This window comes from Salmo salar, chromosome 05, assembly GCF_965601325.2.
Source record: "Salmo salar chromosome 05, fSalSal1, whole genome shotgun sequence".
NCBI classification, from domain to species: domain Eukaryota; kingdom Metazoa; phylum Chordata; class Actinopteri; order Salmoniformes; family Salmonidae; genus Salmo; species Salmo salar.
The window spans coordinates 48,880,181-48,897,201 of record NC_138295.1 but is presented as its reverse complement, the minus strand read 5'-3'; the positions used below and the strand labels follow the sequence as shown (position 1 = coordinate 48,897,201).

The 17,021-nt window shown below is 48.0% G+C and overlaps 1 protein-coding gene and 1 pseudogene across 3 annotated transcripts in view; one reads left to right on the top strand and one right to left on the bottom strand.

The window, feature by feature from the left end:
* LOC106605009 (transcription factor HIVEP3) overlaps nt 1-17,021 on the bottom strand; it is a 97,017-nt gene that overhangs the window by 15,483 nt on the left and 64,513 nt on the right. For all 3 annotated transcript variants that reach the window (XM_045718289.2, XM_082975234.1, XM_014200201.3), the window contains 2 exons: nt 5,752-10,146; nt 5,325-5,470 (listed from right to left, as the gene is read on the bottom strand). In XM_045718289.2, the coding sequence (XP_045574245.2) occupies nt 5,325-5,470; nt 5,752-9,720 (4,115 nt within the window). In that variant the 5' untranslated portion in view covers nt 9,721-10,146. The remainder of the gene's footprint in view (nt 1-5,324; nt 5,471-5,751; nt 10,147-17,021) is intronic.
* LOC145879615 (uncharacterized) lies at nt 13,296-14,286 on the top strand (annotated as a pseudogene).

Here is a 17,021-nt window from a genome sequence, read left to right as displayed (position 1 = left end):
AAGACCATCGCCAAGCAGCTTGGTGAGAAGGTGACAACAGTTGGTGTGATTATTCGCAAATGGAAGAAACACAAAAGAACTGTCAATCTCCCTCGGCCTGGGGCTCCATGCAAGATCTCACCTCGTGGAGTTGCAATGATCATGAGAACGGTGAGGAATCAGCCCAGAACTACACAGGAGGATCTTGTCAATGGTCTCAAGGCAGCTGGTACCATAGTCACCAAGAAAACAATTGGTTACACACTACGCTGTGAAGGACTGAAATCCTGCAGCGCCCGCAAGGTCCCCCTGCTCAAGAAAGCACATATACATGCCCGTCTGAAGTTTGCCAATGAACATCTGAATGATTCAGAGGACAACTGGGTGAAAGTGTTGTGGTCAGATGAGACCAAAATGGAGCTCTTTGGCATCAACTCAACTCGCCTTGTTTGGAGGAGGAGGAATGCTGCCTATGACCCCAAGAATACCATCCTCACTGTCAAACATGGAGGTGGAAACATTATGCTTTGGGGGTGTTTTTCTGCTACGGGGACAGGACAACTTCACCGCATCGAAGGGACGATGGACGAGGCCATGTACCGTCAAATCTTGGGTGAGAACCTCCTTCCCTCAGCCAGGGCATTGAAAATGGGTCATGGATGGGTATTCCAGCATGACAATGACCCAAAACACACGGCCAAGTCAACAAAGGAGTGGCTCAAGAAGAAGCACATTAAGGTCCTGGAGTGGCCTAGCCAGTCTCCAGACCTTAATCCCATAGAAAATCTGTGGAGGGAGCTCAAGGTTCGAGTTGCCAAACGTCAGCCTCGAAACCTTAATGACTTGGAGAAGATCTGCAAAGAGGAGTGGGACAAAATCCCTCCTGAGATGTGTGGCCAACTACAAGAAACGTCTGACCTCTGTGATTGCCCAGAAGGGTTTTGCCACCAAGTACTAAGTTATGTTTTGCAGAGGGGTCAAATACTTATTTCCCTCATTAAAATTCAAATCAATTTATAACATTTTTGACATGCGTTTTTCTGGATTTTTTTGTTGTTATTCTGTCTCTCACTGTTCAAATAAAACTACCATTAAAATTATAGAATGATCATTTCTTTGTCAGTGGGCAAACGTACAAAATCAGCAGGGGATCAAATACTTTTTTCCCCTCACTGTACATTTGGAAACCAAGCACGAGGTATCAGTGTAGCCTATTATCGTCTGGACATGATGTTTAAATATCTTCATGCCTACAAAAAAATAAAATAATTAATTAAATAAAATAAAAAAATGTAGGCTTCCGTCATAATAGTCGATTCATTTCGAAAAATTAAGAATTACATGGGTCAGTTTTGAAAAACTTATCCTGTGTGAATTCCTCTGGAATAATGCACATGCTAGGATAATAATTACAAAACCAACATATCTAGTAATACCTGTCCGAATAGGGCTAGAACATGGCAAAGAATAGCCTTATCAGCATAGAGCGCACCGCATCATCCCATGGGATCGGTCAAGGCGGCACACAGCAGAAATATCACTGAAATATTTGAGTTCCTACACATCACCTTCTATATTCAAACGGACAGCATCATGCTCATGTCAGTCCTCTAGAATGCAAATGTAGTCTTCCTAGTAGGACTCTGCAATAATTAGGTGTATGTGTGTGCGAATCTCTTTCAGCGTGTTTTGGGAGATGAGCAAGAGTCGACTCCTACGACTCCAACCACAGGAGTCGAAGTCGACTCCAAAAATCCTTGAGTCATGCACCACTTTCTAAAACTATCCGCTGCCATTGTTGCAACCCCTATTACCAGTCTGTTCAACCTCTCTTTCGTATCGTCCGAGATCCCTAAAGATTGGAAAGCTGCCGCGGTCATCCACCTCTTCAAAGGGGGTGACAACATAGACCCAAACTGTTACAGACCTATTTCCATCCTGCCCTGCCTATCCAAAGTCTTCGAAAGCCAAGTTAATAAACAGATCACTGACCATTTAGAATCCCACCGTACCTTCTCCGCTGTGCAATCCGGTTTCCGAGCCGGTCACGGGTGCACCTCAGCCACGCTCAATGTACTAAATGATATCATAACCGCCATCGATAAAAGACAGTACTGTACAGCCGTCTTCATCGACCTGGCCAAGGCTTTCGACTCTGTCAATCACCGTATTCTTATCGGCAGACTCAATAGCCTTGGTTTTTCTAATGACTGCCTCGCCTGGTTCACCAACTACTTTGCAGACAGAGTTCAGTGTGTCAAATCTGAGGGCATGTTGTCCCGACCTCTGGTAGTCTCTATGGGGGTACCACAGGGTTCAATTCTCGGGCCGACTCTTTTCTCTGTATATATCAATGATGTTGCTCTTGCTGCGGACGATTCCCTGATCCACCTCTACGCAGACGACACCATTCTGTATACTTCTGGCCCTTCCTTGGACACTGTGCTAACTAACCTCCAAACAAGCGTCAATGCCATACAACACTCCTTGCATTTGGTTTTACTAGTGTTTAAGAGCAGTTAGAGGTCACCTCCAACTGCTCTTAAACACTAGTAAAACCAAATGCATGCTTTTCAACCGTTCGCTGCCCGCACCCGCCCGCCCGACTAGCATCACCACCCTGGACAGTTCCGACCTAGAATATGTGGACCACTACAATTACCTAGGTGTCTGGCTAGACTGTAAACTCTCCTTCCAGACTCATATTAAACTTCTCCAATCCAAAATCAAATCTAGAATCGGCTTTCTATTTCGCAACAAAGCCTCCTTCACTCACGCTGCCAAACTTACCCTAGTACAACTGACTATCCTACCGATCCTCGACTTCGGCGATGTCATCTACAAAATAGCTTCCAATACTCTACTCAGCAAACTGGATGCAGTCTATCACAGTGCCATCCGTTTTGTTACCAAATCACCTTATACCACCCACCACTGCGACCTGTATGCTCTAGTCGGCTGGCCCTCACTACATATTCGTCGCCAGACCCACTGGCTCCAGGTCATCTATAAGACTATGCTTGGTAAAGCTCTGCCTTGTCTCAGTTCACCGGTCACGATAACAACACTCACCCGTAGCACACGTCCCAGCAGGTATATCTCACTGATCATCCCCAAAGCCAACACCTTATTTGGCCACCTTTCATTCCAGTTCTCTGCTGCCAGTGACTGGAACGAATTGCAAAAATCGCTGAAGTTGGAGACTTATTTCCCTCACCAACTTTAAACATCAGCTATCGCTGCAGCTGTACATAGCCCATCTGTACATTGTCCACCCTATCTACCTACCTCATCCCCTTACTGTTTTTATTTGATTTACTTTTCTGGTCTTTTTGCACACCAGTATCTCTACATGCACATCTTCATATGCTCATTTATCACTCCAGTGTTAATCTGCTAAATTGTAATTATTTGCGCCTATGGCCTATTTATTGCCTACCTCCTCATGCCTTTTAAACACACTGTATATAGACTTTCTGTTTTCTACTGTATCATAGACTTGTTTATTGTGTTATTGGCTTGTTTGTTTACTCCATGTGTAACTGTTTTGTTGTCTGTGTCACACTGCTTTGCTTTATCTTGCCAGGTCGCAGTTGAAAATGAAAACTTGTTCTCAACTTGCCTACCTGGTTAAATAAAGGTGAAATAAACAAAAAAAAATAAACCACTATGTTCAACTCTCCCTTGCTGGTCCAGCCAGCCTTCCAGAAGCTTGGCCTTCACAAAGCCCGTTTGCCCGCTTTGTGGTGTCCACACGGTCCTAAATCCAGCCAAACAGTCTACCCATCCATTATGCGTGGGAATACTTGGGAACAGATTACCAAAATGAAAATCACCTGGAGCTGACTTCCTTGTGTTTTTACAGTCTTTCATATTCCCCCCCCCCCCCCCAAATAAAAAAGGTTTCATAGGGGGGCCAAATAAAACAACCGCTATATTCCATTAGTGGAAAACTGTGATCATGCCCCAGAAAACATGCTAGCCTCTCACCATTACCAATAACAAGGGAGGTTATTATTTTTTTGGGGGGGTATGATCTTTATTGTATGCCTCTAACTTTATCACTCATCGTTATTCATGATTATCCGTAATCATGGTAGCATCCACATTAATGTAGATGTGTTCAGAACCAACTATATAGAATTATAATTTTAGTATGACAAAGTAAGCTGTCTAAATTAGATGGTGATTTATGGAAAGCTCTACTCCTGCATATTATTTTAGCTGGAATTATCATTCTTGACAAATGTTATAATAAATCAATGTATAAGTAACAATTTTAATGAGAAATCATTATTAATATCCTAAAATAGTGTCAATAATTAGACAACAAACAGCATTGTGTAAGCTTAATCACCCCCCCCCCGTCCACCCACATGCACTTATGTTGTCCATCTGTTATTCATTGTAAAAACTTCTCTATCACATATCTTTCTATCAACACCTATCTGTTTGTATTTGTCTCCATCTCTTTCGCACACGTCTTTGTCTGTCATAAGGAAACAAAAAATGTTCAACGCTTCCTTCTATTTTTCCCTCTCTCCACCATTTCCCCTCTTTCCCTTTCAATTCCATCTCTATCACACTGTCTTTTACTGTGCTCTTGGCAGATCACTATCTGTTGGCTAGACTGCAGCAGCTGCCACAGGAAAGGCAGCTTTGTGAGTTGCGATCAGAGGCAACAGTGAGAGCAGATACTGCAGTGGGAAGACTGACACACACAACTCGCAGCAATTAGCCTTGTTCAATCCCCACACCCAAATATTGCCTTTACTCAAGAGACTTACAGTGACTTCTTTCCTACATATGTATGTACAGTACAGCAGCTAAACTTCAGTTGCACTCGTGTCATTGAGAGGAAGGTATACAGACAAATGAGAATCTCAAAACAAATCTGCAGGGATGCCTTCTGCTTGTCTGCTGCACCGCACAAATACCAACCCCATTCAACACATTCAGGTCTACATTTTCTACCAGCTGTGAATGGGTAAGGCTCTGCTGTCGGTATAAATGAAGTCCCTGGAGGCTAGCTCACCTGTTTCTCTGTTATTCTGGGAGACTGAAGTGTAAAACATTCTCCACTGTTACTGCCTTTTTTCCCTTCATAAATGTGGCATTTATATTTTGAGACTCTGCATTTGGTGGCAGCCCTGTGCTGCCTGGTACGGCTACCGTATCTGAATACAATGACTCACATCTACTGTATTGTTACATCTCTATCTGTCAGTAACGTTGAATATCTGCATGATGAATTTTGCAGAAAAATCTATCTGCTCATAGAACAAATCCACTAGTATTAGCTGATCAGAGAGGTATGCAGTACTGCTGTGTCCTCTTTCTCTTACCCGCCCTCGAAGATTTGGACGCTTAGAGGTTCGCTCTGTTTGGAGGTGGAGGGCCCTTGCTCTTCTCTCTTCCCCTTCTCCTCCTCCTCAGGCTGCTGTGGTGGCTCCTTCACTTCGACAGGGGTGCTGGGTGGGATAGCATGTACCTACACTCAAAGACAGACACAGGCAAATTCACCAACGCACCCTGACATCTTGGTTGGCAATGACAGTACATTGGAACAACAATTAATGTCAAACATTTAATGTATTGGTTGTAGTATATAATCTAACAGCATAGTGTCTGGTAATTTCCAGCTGTGGAATTGTGGGGTATGCATTATACTATATAATTCATAACTAAAACTAAATCAGTGGTTTTGGTAGTTTTGGTCTAATTGGCCCATGCTGTGTTTTCCTAGATATTGAATATTGCTGTTATATTTACCTCTGAAATGTAGGTCTTTCTGCTGCTGGCAGAGACCACCTTGCCTGTCGCAGGGGTTAGAGCTGTGGCCATGGTGTAGGTCTCCAAGCTGTGCTTCTGCTTGGAGCTCAGCAGGGACAGGGCCAGCTTGGTGGACAGGCCTGGCAGGTTGGGGTTGTGCACGCTGACGCTCCAGGAGGTGTAAACGGAGGTTTGTGACTCCCTCTGGGCAGACGGGTTGGGCTTCACGTAGTTCAAGTAGCACCAGCTGACTGAGGTGGTTGTGTGGAGGCTGGTATACGAGGGGGCTTTGGCTCGCTCTGGACTCTGGGGTACAAAGGAAGCACTCACTCCCTGGCCCTCATTCTCCTCCCTCCCCTTTTCTTTCTTAGGTTCAGCCTTCCCTTGCATCTCCCTCTCTTCCCTGTGCCCCTCTGGGTCCCGTACCTTCTCTTCCTCCTCGACTTTCACAGTAACTACTCCTATCTGTGCCCTTTCCGGCTCTTTCTCTTCATCCTCCCCTGCTTCCAGTTTTCTCCCAGTACCCTTATTTTCCTCTTCCTCTCCCACCTTCTCTTCCTCCACCTCTTCCTCCTTCACTCGTTTCTGCTGACGCTGGGCCTCTGTGCTAAGCTCCAGACTGGCTGCAGGGGAGAGCATGCGTTTGCTCCCTCCAGCCCCCAGTGGCCCGTAGCCCTCCCTGGACACAGAGCCCAGCTCCAGGGGCAGAGACAGGGGCAGGTAGCTCTTGAAGTCCGGGGTGGGGATCTTTAGATAGGCCCTCTGCAGCTTGTCCTGCTCCAGCTGGCCCATGATAACCATGGCCATGCAGCAGATGGGCTCCTGGGAGCGGGCTGACGCCAAGATCTGAGATAGGGTGGTGTACAGGGCACTGGCATAGGTGGTCATGTGGGTCTGGAGGCGCACTGGCACCACCAGTGACACGACTGGCATCAGCTGCGCCAGGCACGTTGCGATGACAGGCGGGGGATGGAGGCAAGGTAGGGGGACTAAGGACTGAGGAGATGGGGACGGGAGAACCACAGTGGGGGGTATGGGGGGCTGTGTGGAGACTTGGATGGTGAGCCCAGGGGAAACGGGGAAGTACACATTCTCGTCAGCCCCGGTGGGGTACTGCAGGGAGAGCAGAGCTGAGAAAGGATGGAGGGGCAGGCCTAAGCATTCTGCCATGTGAAGCTGCCCTGGGTGGACTTGTATGGTTGGAGGAGAAGGGTGTGTGTGTAAGAAGGCTCTGTGGATGATGTGGGTGGAGAGGACATCTGAGATGGCAGTGGTGACCGGGTGGAGCTGGGCTATCTGGCCAAGAGGGAACCGATCATGCCCAGTTGGTTGCATGGGGAATGGGGGTATCCGGGGCTGGTGGAACAGCTGTACGGTCTTCCCTATGGCCTCCGGGCTGAGCCTCGAGGTGCTGGCTTCAGCTGGGTGGAGGGCAGGGTGGCTGGTGTAGGACGGGCCTGGCTTGGGGCTCCCTGGTCGGCCCGAGTGGCTGGCCATGGCCCCTTCCTCGTGGTCTGGCTCACCCAGGGTGGCGTGCTTCACAAGTAGGCACTTCCTCCTTTCCCTCCAGGCTGATGCAGACTGGGCAGCAGCCTCGGCTAGACGGAGACGCTTCTTCTTTGGTGGCAGCTTCTCGGCGGGGAGCTGAGCCATACTCTGGCTGCGCTGAGGCCACTGGAACTCCTCTACCACTCTCTCTGGCTCCTTGGACAAGCATGTCGTCGCCGTGGGCGACACTGGCACCATATCAGCGTCAGGTTCCACCGTCACTAGGATCTCTGGCACTTGGATGTTGTGCTGGCGGACCAGGCGGGACATGGAGGGCGATGATTTTGGCAGCGGCTGTTTTTGCAGTGTTGACTGGCTCTCTCTGAGCTCTATAGACTCCTGGCTCTCCATGGATATACTTTCCTGCTTCTCGAAGGAGCTGGTGTGCTGGATGACAGAGATACCCTTCCTGTCTTGCTGCTGCTGCTCAGTCTGTGAGAGAGCACCTGAGAAGGCCTCACTCTGCTCCACCAGGCTTGGCACTGCAGTGGTGGTTGCGGGGCTGCAGGTCACAACAGCTGTAGGCTCGGGGCTGGGAGGATCCTCCTCCAGACTCTCCTCTTTCCTCCTCTTCCTCACTGCCATGGCCAGTGCCCGGAATTTATAGTGCATCATCTGGGGACGGTCATCCCGGCACGCCCCATCCACCTCACCTCTCTCCAGCTCCTTTATTGGCTGGCCTGTGCAAAGACCCCTGTGGGCCTCGTAACTCTCCCTTTGTTTACAGCGGACTCCGCAGGCCTTGCACTCATAGAGCCTTGGACCTTTGCGTTGCTGCTGTTGCTGCTTCCTGGTTAGGCCGCTTTCTGTTGCTGCGTAGGAGGGGCCAGCCTCCTCCAGGCTGAGTTCAGCCCCGAGGGGCACCTCGATGGCGGGCTGGCGCCTCAGCAAACGGTGCTGCCCGCCCACCCTCATCTCGGCCACCACAGCCTGCTGCTCATCAAAGGAGTGGCTCAGACGACAGAAGCCCCAGGGAGAGGTGGTGGAGTGGTTTCCCTGGCCTGCTGAGGTGGGCATGGAGTGGCTTCTCAGCAGAGGCACTGAAGAGGAAGACTCCTGGACCCCCGATGGGTCCACGTCTTGGACATGGGGAAAGAATGATTGGCCTGCCATACTGGGGCCTGGGATTTCTCCCTTAGGCTCAAACATATAGGGGTATTTGGGGCAGGAGAACTTGGGTAACTCCAGACTACTCTTCCTGGAGAGCAAGGAGCGCCTGGGCTTGACGCTGTCAATCTCGCTGGTGTCCACCACCGCCTCGTTGATGGTGATGAGTTTGGTGATGTGCTCGATGACCTGCGTCTTGGGCACGCTGAAGGGCATGCTACTCTTCTCCTCCATCCCTGGTGAAGAAGAGTGGGTGTGCTGCTGATGGGGACCGCGCTGCTGCCCTCCAAGCCGTCCATACTTGCCCAGAATGATCTCGGCATAGGTTTTGGCGGTGGGAGGGCTCACCTGGGAGTCAGCTCGGCTCATCTCAGTGCTCCTCGAAAGGGAGAAGTAGCCTGACTCTTGGCTGCCTTTACTACTGGGGCCCAGTGAGGAGGAGGTGGAGGAAGAGGGAGGGGCTTCTGGGGAGGCCATGGGGCCACGCTTCCTCTCACTCAGCCTCATGGCCAGTCTCTGCTTCACGGCCTGGGAGTTGTCAGACCTCTGGCCCTCCTCTTGCCCTAACAGCACCAAACTGCTGCTACTCTTCTGCTTGCCCAACTTCTCCTTCCTGTACTGACCCGACTCCTCCTCAGAGTCTGTACTCTCCCCCTCTGTAGGCTCCCCGGGATCCTCTCCCGGGGCGCTCATCGCAGGTCCGCTCAGGCTCAGCTCGTCCCGGCTGGACGCCAGGCCTGCCTTGATTCGGTGGGCGTGGGACTTGCGGTGCTTGTACAGGTTACTCTTGGTCTTGAAGGAGAAGCCACAGGGGACGCAGGGGTAAGGCCTCTCCCCTGTGTGAGAGCGGATGTGTTTCTGGAGAACGCTGGGTTTGGCACATGGACGGCCGCAGTAAGTGCACACATACTTCCCCGGTTTCTGGGGCTTCCTCTCACCTCTTTTAGATGGGCTGCCCTCTGGGGCTTCCTGATTGGGCTGGGACTGGACCCCATGAGTGTTATGGCCTTGGGTAGAGGAGGATTGTAGGGATGAGATGGAGGGGATGCTGCCTCCTGAAGGACCTGGGGTGTCTGTTGAGTGCTGCCATGCTGCTGCTTGGGTCTTGTGCTGATGCTGAAGCCTGAGGAGCAGGTCGCTACGCTTGGGCTTGCGGTGGTGGAGGCGTCCCAGGCCACCGTGGACGGGACGGGGGTTGGATGGCGGCTGCTGTGGATGGGACCCTGTGGGGGACTCAGCGGCCCCAGCAGACAGAGGCTGCTGTTGCCTTCCGGATCGCTCACCATCAGCAGGATGGCTGGGCTCCGCCTCCATAGAGTGGGGAGGAGGCCTTACAGACACACAGGGAATGCCTCTGGGAGCAGTGTGCCACACAGCCTCATGAGGCTAGCCGCAGTGCCGCAGAGATGCCTGGGACGAGGGAACATCTAATGGAGTACCTTTTTTATGAGCAGGCCAAAAGTCATTCAAGAGGATCAAATAAGACATAATTAAAAAGTGCCCCAGAGCAGCATAGAGGATGTAGGTAAACATAGATCCTCTCTTATCACGGAGTAAGCCTGTTCCCATCCGGCCTGAGCCATTGTGACAGGTCTTCACTGTGGACTGGGAGCTAGACGAGGTTTTGGCTTGGCATACTGCTGGACCGTTCTGACACTGTGGCACTGCTGAGTAGAAACCTCTGGGTCTTCTCTTGTTCCTCTTAGGCCGTCACTGGTCAATCCTAGCACCTCACTGGATCTGCAGAAACACAGAAATAAATCAGAAGTGAGTCACAGAGCTTAGGCAGACCCGACAAAATACACCTAGGCATTTGTTTCATTGGTTATGACTCGTGACACTATCAATGACTAGGTGGCCAGTCCCTACAGACACCAAAAACAGACTGTTTGTCATGGGGTTAAGGCCTAGTCAATGCCCTGTGACCAAACACTGACTCTCACGTTGATATTGCTGCCACATATCATACCCTGACAAATAAGGCCACATTTCCTTGGCCTGATGAGTGGGGGAAGTGTTCTAATGATCACATTAGCGAGGTAATTGCGGTAACACTGTTATTGCTCTGATCTGTTCTTGGCCTACCTGTGTGCTGAAGGGTCTCTGCCACATACAGAAAAAGTCTATTTCATTGTGCTTCTACCCTGTAATGTTGGTTCTGTATGTGGAAATGTGCTTGAATGGTCTCAATGCACTAATGTGCAATATCCAACATAAAACCTAGTTCCAAAAAGAGATCAGACACAGTAAGAGGGAAAAGTCTACCACACCACTGTTTATCTATCTCTGACTCCAAACCATCTGGCTAGAGCAGTCTGCACGAGACACCACTGCTCTGACAAGGCCAAGCAAGGTCAACATCCAGGGAAGCAGCGCCAACAGAGAGGGTAAAAGTGTGACACAATGTCATGGCACTAAGTCTAAACAAACATTTGAAATTCAGCCTGAGCTTATTTGATCTTGTTCTAAAGCTAGGGAAAGGGGGGGCTATCTTCTTGTAATGAGTAAAGATGAGTTGACAGCAATGGGTGAAGTAGTTGAAGATAGAAAAAAGACTGCAGGCAGATGAGGAAGTGCTCCCCTCTTTTATCAAGACATATCTGTTGTTATATTTCCCACATTAGGAGAAACCCAGGTCTCAACTCCACACACAGAAATCTTGTACTGCAGCCAATCAAAACACATTCTGGGAGCAAATGTCACTGAGCTGCCGTAGCCAACTGCTGACAGTCCGGGCTGAGGCCCATCCACTGACATCCATCATCATCAGAGCAGAGCCATCAACACACACTTCTCAGGATAGCTTACTCTCTCTGCTTATGTGCAGAGTGGTCTTTGGCATTTTAAACTGTGTTCTCCTCCCTGCTGCAACAGCTCTGTATAAAGATATTCATCTCCATATCTCTGGTGTTCATAATAGGCCACACTATTAGGTAATCAGGTGCATAAGTATAACCATCAATAATAGCCTGAGAAAATCAAAATATATAATACTCAACTTTTCAATAAGTTTTATTTTAAATCAATTGGGAGTAAATCATAATTTAGTCTGAATAATGAATCATATTTCAGAAGACCACTTTTCAGGGAGGGAATAGATGTAGGGGTTATAAGCTAGTGCATTTAACAGTATGTAAGACAGTCCAGTCCCACCTTCCCTGGGTAAGGCAAAAGCAGTGGCAGAGGCTGACAAGTTGACAGGGTGAGTGAGTGTGCGAGAGAGAGAGATAACTCTGAGAGGCTGTGTGGAGTCATTCAGTGTTCCAGCGGCTGGCTAAACAGGCCTAGAAGAAGACTAGTCTGAAAGACTCCAGCTGGGGCAGCGGTGACTTTTTTTTTTAATGAGCCCGGGTTTCTCTCTTTCTCCATATGCTCCTGAAAAACACAGCACAGTTCATTACAGTGGAAAATAAAACAGAAACACTCTTCCTTTTTGGAAGTGAATTGACAGATTATCAGCTCCATTTCCACGTTCCCCCACATATGATGATCATCCATTTAGTCTGTTTCGCCAAACAGAAGTTAACTTTGTTTACAGCAGAGTACCATCAACAGTAGCAATTATTAATAATAACAGACTGAAGTGGCGGCATTAAAATGAACTCAAACGCCTCACAGTAAGAGAGGTAGACGAGAAAATGTTCTGAGCTGTCCAGCTACATTGTGGTGTTAGCCTTGGGAATTAGCTAGAATAGTTAGAAAAGGGATTGTTTTATACTGTAGCTAGGTCATGTACCAATGTGGTCTCTTCACACACAATTCCCAAGAAAGAAAAGTGAGTGGGAGAATACTACAGGAGTGTGAGACTGAGAAATAAAAAAGGCATGAGTGGGAGAGACAGGAAAAGACAGGTAAAGAGTGGGAAGATGAATGGGGAGAAAAAAGACACCACTATGAAGCCAGAGTGCGTAGGAGGGCGATACATACTGTATATAGAAATATCGAGAGAGAGAAAGAAAAAAGAAAGGAAAGTGTCTTCCCCCTTCCTACTTGTGTTGTTTGAACTGAGCACACATTACCCATCACAGTGTAAGGCTTAATAATCTCTGGCATAGTATTGATGCAACCTTTAAACAGAATGATTAGGCGGTTTTAGGGTGGGGGAGAGCACCGTCTGAATTATGCATGGCAGTGTAGTCTAGACTCCAGCTCAGAGCAGGGAAACACACATTAGGGCTTTGCCAGGACGACAAGGGGAAAGCCTGCCAGAGTGAGCAAGCACATCATAATCTCTCACGCAAGCACACACACACACACACACACACACACACATCTAAACAAGCATGCATACAGTACGTACGTGCCCACACACATACAGACATATGCACACTCAGGCTATGCCTGTCTGAGGGTCGCTTTGCCATCCCCCGGAACCCCTGGGTTTCCGCGGCTGGGGCAGTCGCAGGCCACCACCGGTTCTCAGGGTAAAGCTCAGGGTTAGGTTTGGGCCGCTGAGCTCTGACCGCCGACCTGAACCGGATTGAAAAGGTGAGCCCGGGTGCCCAGCCACATTACATTCACTTTGACTACGACCTCAGATCAGACCCCCTGAATTTAAGCATACTACTAAGCGGAGGAAAAGGGCTGGGGGCAAAAGGTGGCTACCGGTTTCGGCCGTGCACTTCACAGCACCCCTGCTCCATACTCGCCGCTTCCCGGGCCCGAGGACTTAGTACCCGCTGCATCATGTCCCCCTGCAGGGGGGGGGGGGGGGGGGGCACAGGGGCAGGGGGTCGGACTGTCCCCCGGCACGGCTGTCAACCGGGTCGGACTGTCCTCAGTGCGCACCCGACCACGTTGCGTCACTAGGGCGGGGATCGGCTCACGTAAACTGGTGCCAGGGGTCAGCGGTGATGTCGGCAACCCACCCGACCAGTCTTGAAACATGGACCAAGGAGTCTAACCCGCAAGTCAGAAGGTTCTCTCTGAACACACCACGTGGCACAATGAAAGTGAGGGTTGGTGCGTGCCGGCTGAGGTGGGACCCCGGCCCTGTGGGAATCCCATCTCGCCCGCTCTGTCAGGGAGGTGAAGCGTGAGATAGGACCCGAAAGATAGTGAACTATGCCTGGGCAGGGCAAAGCCAGAGGAAACTCTGGTGGAGGTCCGTAGCAGTCCTGACGTGCAAATCGGTCTTCCGACCTGGGTATGGGGCGAAAGACTAATCGATCCATCTAGTAGCTGGTTCCCTCCGAAGTTTCCCTCATGATAGCTGGCACTCGAAGTCTCGCAGTTTTATCTGGTAAAGCGATTGATTAGATGTCTTGGGGCTGAAACGAACTTAACCTATTTTCAAACTTTAAATGGGTAAGAGCCGGGCGTGGAATGCGAGCCGCTTAGTGGGCCACTTTTGTAAGCAGAACTGGCCTTGCGGGATGAACCTAATGCCGGGTTAAGGCGCCCGATGCCGACGCTCATCAGACCCCAGAAAAGGTGTTGGTCGATATTGACAGCAGGACTGTGGCCATGGAAGTCGGAATCCGCTAAGGAGTGTGTAACAACTCACCTGCCAAAACAACTAGCCCTGAAAATGGATGGCACTGGAGCGTCGGGCCCATACCTGGCCCTCGCCGGCCACGGGAGCCTCGAGGGCTACGCCGCAACGAGTTTTGAGCATGTCAAATTCGTGATGGTAAATGCAGTGAGCACGGAAGCCTAGGGCACGGGCCCGGGTGAAGCCTCCGCGGGTGTAGATCTTGTTGGTAGTAGCAAATATTCAAATGAGAACTTTGAAGACCGAAGTGGAGAAGGGTTCCATGTGAACAGCAGTTTAACATGGATCAGTTGGTTCTAAGAGATGGGCGAACGCCGTTCGGGAGGGGCGATGGCCTCCATCGTACCCATATCCACATCAGGTCTCCAAGGTGAACAGTCTCTGGCATGTTAGAATAATATAGGTAAGGGAACACCCCACTCAAATGGACAAAAATTAATGGGATCTTATTGGCACCATACGAAACATATACACAATGTACAATACCACTCAAATGGACGTCGTTTCATTCAAAACTGATTGCAAATGCCATATGGCAAATGCCAAGTGGCACACAGCAAAAATCCAATAGATGGCGAGTGCGCTCCACCGTAAATTTTCTTATTGCAAATGTAACACAAGTCAAGACCCAGGAGTAAAATTTTGAAAAAAATAAAATAATTATCACCCCCTTAAAAAAGTGATTTCTGGACCATTTTTCTGTCAATTACACATGTATAAGAACTGTATGAACATACTTTTGTCATCATTTTTTTTTTTACTTGTCCATAAGGCATATAATTTGCCCATTTGCATTATGCTTTCATAGGAAGTCAAAAGTCGAAGTCAAAAGTCAGTGAACCATTGCCAAATGCAATACGAAATGTCCAAATGCACTATGAAAGCATTGAATGTGCCAAATCAGGATGTTTGTCCATTTGCAATATGATATCATAGGAAGTCAAACGTCGAAGTCAAAAGTAATTTTTCCCCCTTTTTTGCCAAATGCCATAAGAAATGTCCAAATGCAATATGAAAGTGCCAAATCAGGATGTTATGTCCATTTGCCATGTACAATCATAGGAAGTCGGTTTCCAAACCCAAAAGTCAGTGAACCATGTGCTGAGCACATGTGGGAGTGCTCCCTACCCAACCGTAGACCCCTTGCACCCCCCTAAAGGCATTAAAAACCATTTTAATGTGCTCCTGGTAACGCATTCCAATCATCAGGCGCATGGCTGTCCATTTGCAATATGTTTCAATGGGCATTTACCATCACGAATTTGACATGCTCAAAAATACTGCAGAAATGCAAAACTGACTGGCCCGATGAACTCAGGATGGCCTGGCAGTGATTCTGGTTCCTCTCCATTGCTCATTGGTGTTGATTTCAGAATGTCAATTTGGTGATGGTCTATCACTGTTTAAACATATTGCAAATGGACAAAAGTCAGCCAGCAAGTCACCGTCCATCAGTCAATTAGATATCATTCTGACACCAAACTGATACAAACTGAATCCACACCCACTTTTTCAAACTCGTTCAGAAGCCAACTATCACATATTTCAGAGCAGGCCAAAAATTCACAGAACCTTCTGTTTAAACCATAATAAAGCAGCGACCTTAATTGGTGGTGAAAATCCACTTTTTTCCAGGCGTTGTTACAGGGTCCTTGAATGAGCTATCGGACATAAACTTTAGGGTCCATCTCTATGATCCGAGGCGGTTTCAATGCACATAGTCTTGCGACTCTGGGACATTTTAAATGTCGTCATTCTCGTGATGTCAAAATAAATTGATGTTATTGCAAATGTACGAGGCTGTTTCTTGGTCTGAGAACCTTCTAGAGCCACATAACTCACCATACACTATCGACTTGAGCTCTAGGTTTCTAAAGTTTCAGAGCTCTAGGTCTGACGGTTCTTTGATAGTTCGAACAAAGGTAACTATTGCAGGCTCTGTGTGTCTCTAAGCCCCACACTGTCACTCCATCCTTGCTGTGTGTGTGTGAGCTTTCTTGGAAATCTGATGGGAGAAATGACTGATTTACAGTTCATGAGGGTTGCCTAATCACACGTATGAAGTTTTGGAAAGATCTGACCTTTTTAACACTTCGAAACAGCCCCTATGACACAATTTTAAGGCACTTCCGGTTGACACAGGAAGCTGAAAGTGAACACATATCCTGATTGGGGTAGGCTCTTACAGAATCCTGAGTTTAGAGTCTTTATGTTAAGAATTGACTGATCTACATAGGGTTGAATGCAGTGATTTTCACAAACTGCAGGTTCGGTATATCAAAACACCTTTGGGGTGAATTTAATCACTTCCAGTTTCCCCAGGAAGCTTAGAATCAACGCAGGTAGACCTCATAGTGGCCTGATGGATAGTCATCAAAGACAGGTTCATAAGGCATTCATAACCCGCATAGGCTTCAGGTTGAATTTATGGGAGCAGGCAATGTAATCCTATGGGGAGAGAAGTCATTGCAAACTGTTTGATGTAAACACCTTTTCACTGTTAACCTCTTGGGGCTAGGTGGGACGCTAGCGTGCCACCCGTGGTGCACTCCATCAACAGCAGGTGCATTTCAAGAGCGGCAAATTTGAATCCAAATAAATGTCAAAATTCAAATTTTTCAAAAATACAACTATTTTACACCATTTGAAAGATAAACATCTCCTTAATCTAACCACGTTTTACGATTTCAAAAAGGTTTTACGGCGAAAGCATAAATTTAGAGTATGTTAGGACAGTACATTTACAAGAGTTGTGTGTAATGTTTTGTCAAGTCAAAGACAGGGTCACCAAAACCATAAAACCAGCTAAAATGATGCACTAACCTTTTACAATCTCCATCAGATGACACTCCTAGGACATTATGTTAGACAATGCATGCATTTTTAGTTCTATCAAGTTCATATTTATATCCAAAAACAGCGTTTTACTATGGCATTGATGTTGAGGAAATCGTTTCCCTCCAATAACCGGCAGTCAAGTCAGCGTCACAAATTAAATAATTAAAATTAGAAAACATTGGTAAAATATTATATTGTCATTTAAAGAATTATAGATTTACATCTCTTGAACTCAATCAACTTGCCAGATTTAAAAATAACCTTACTGGGAAATCACACTTTG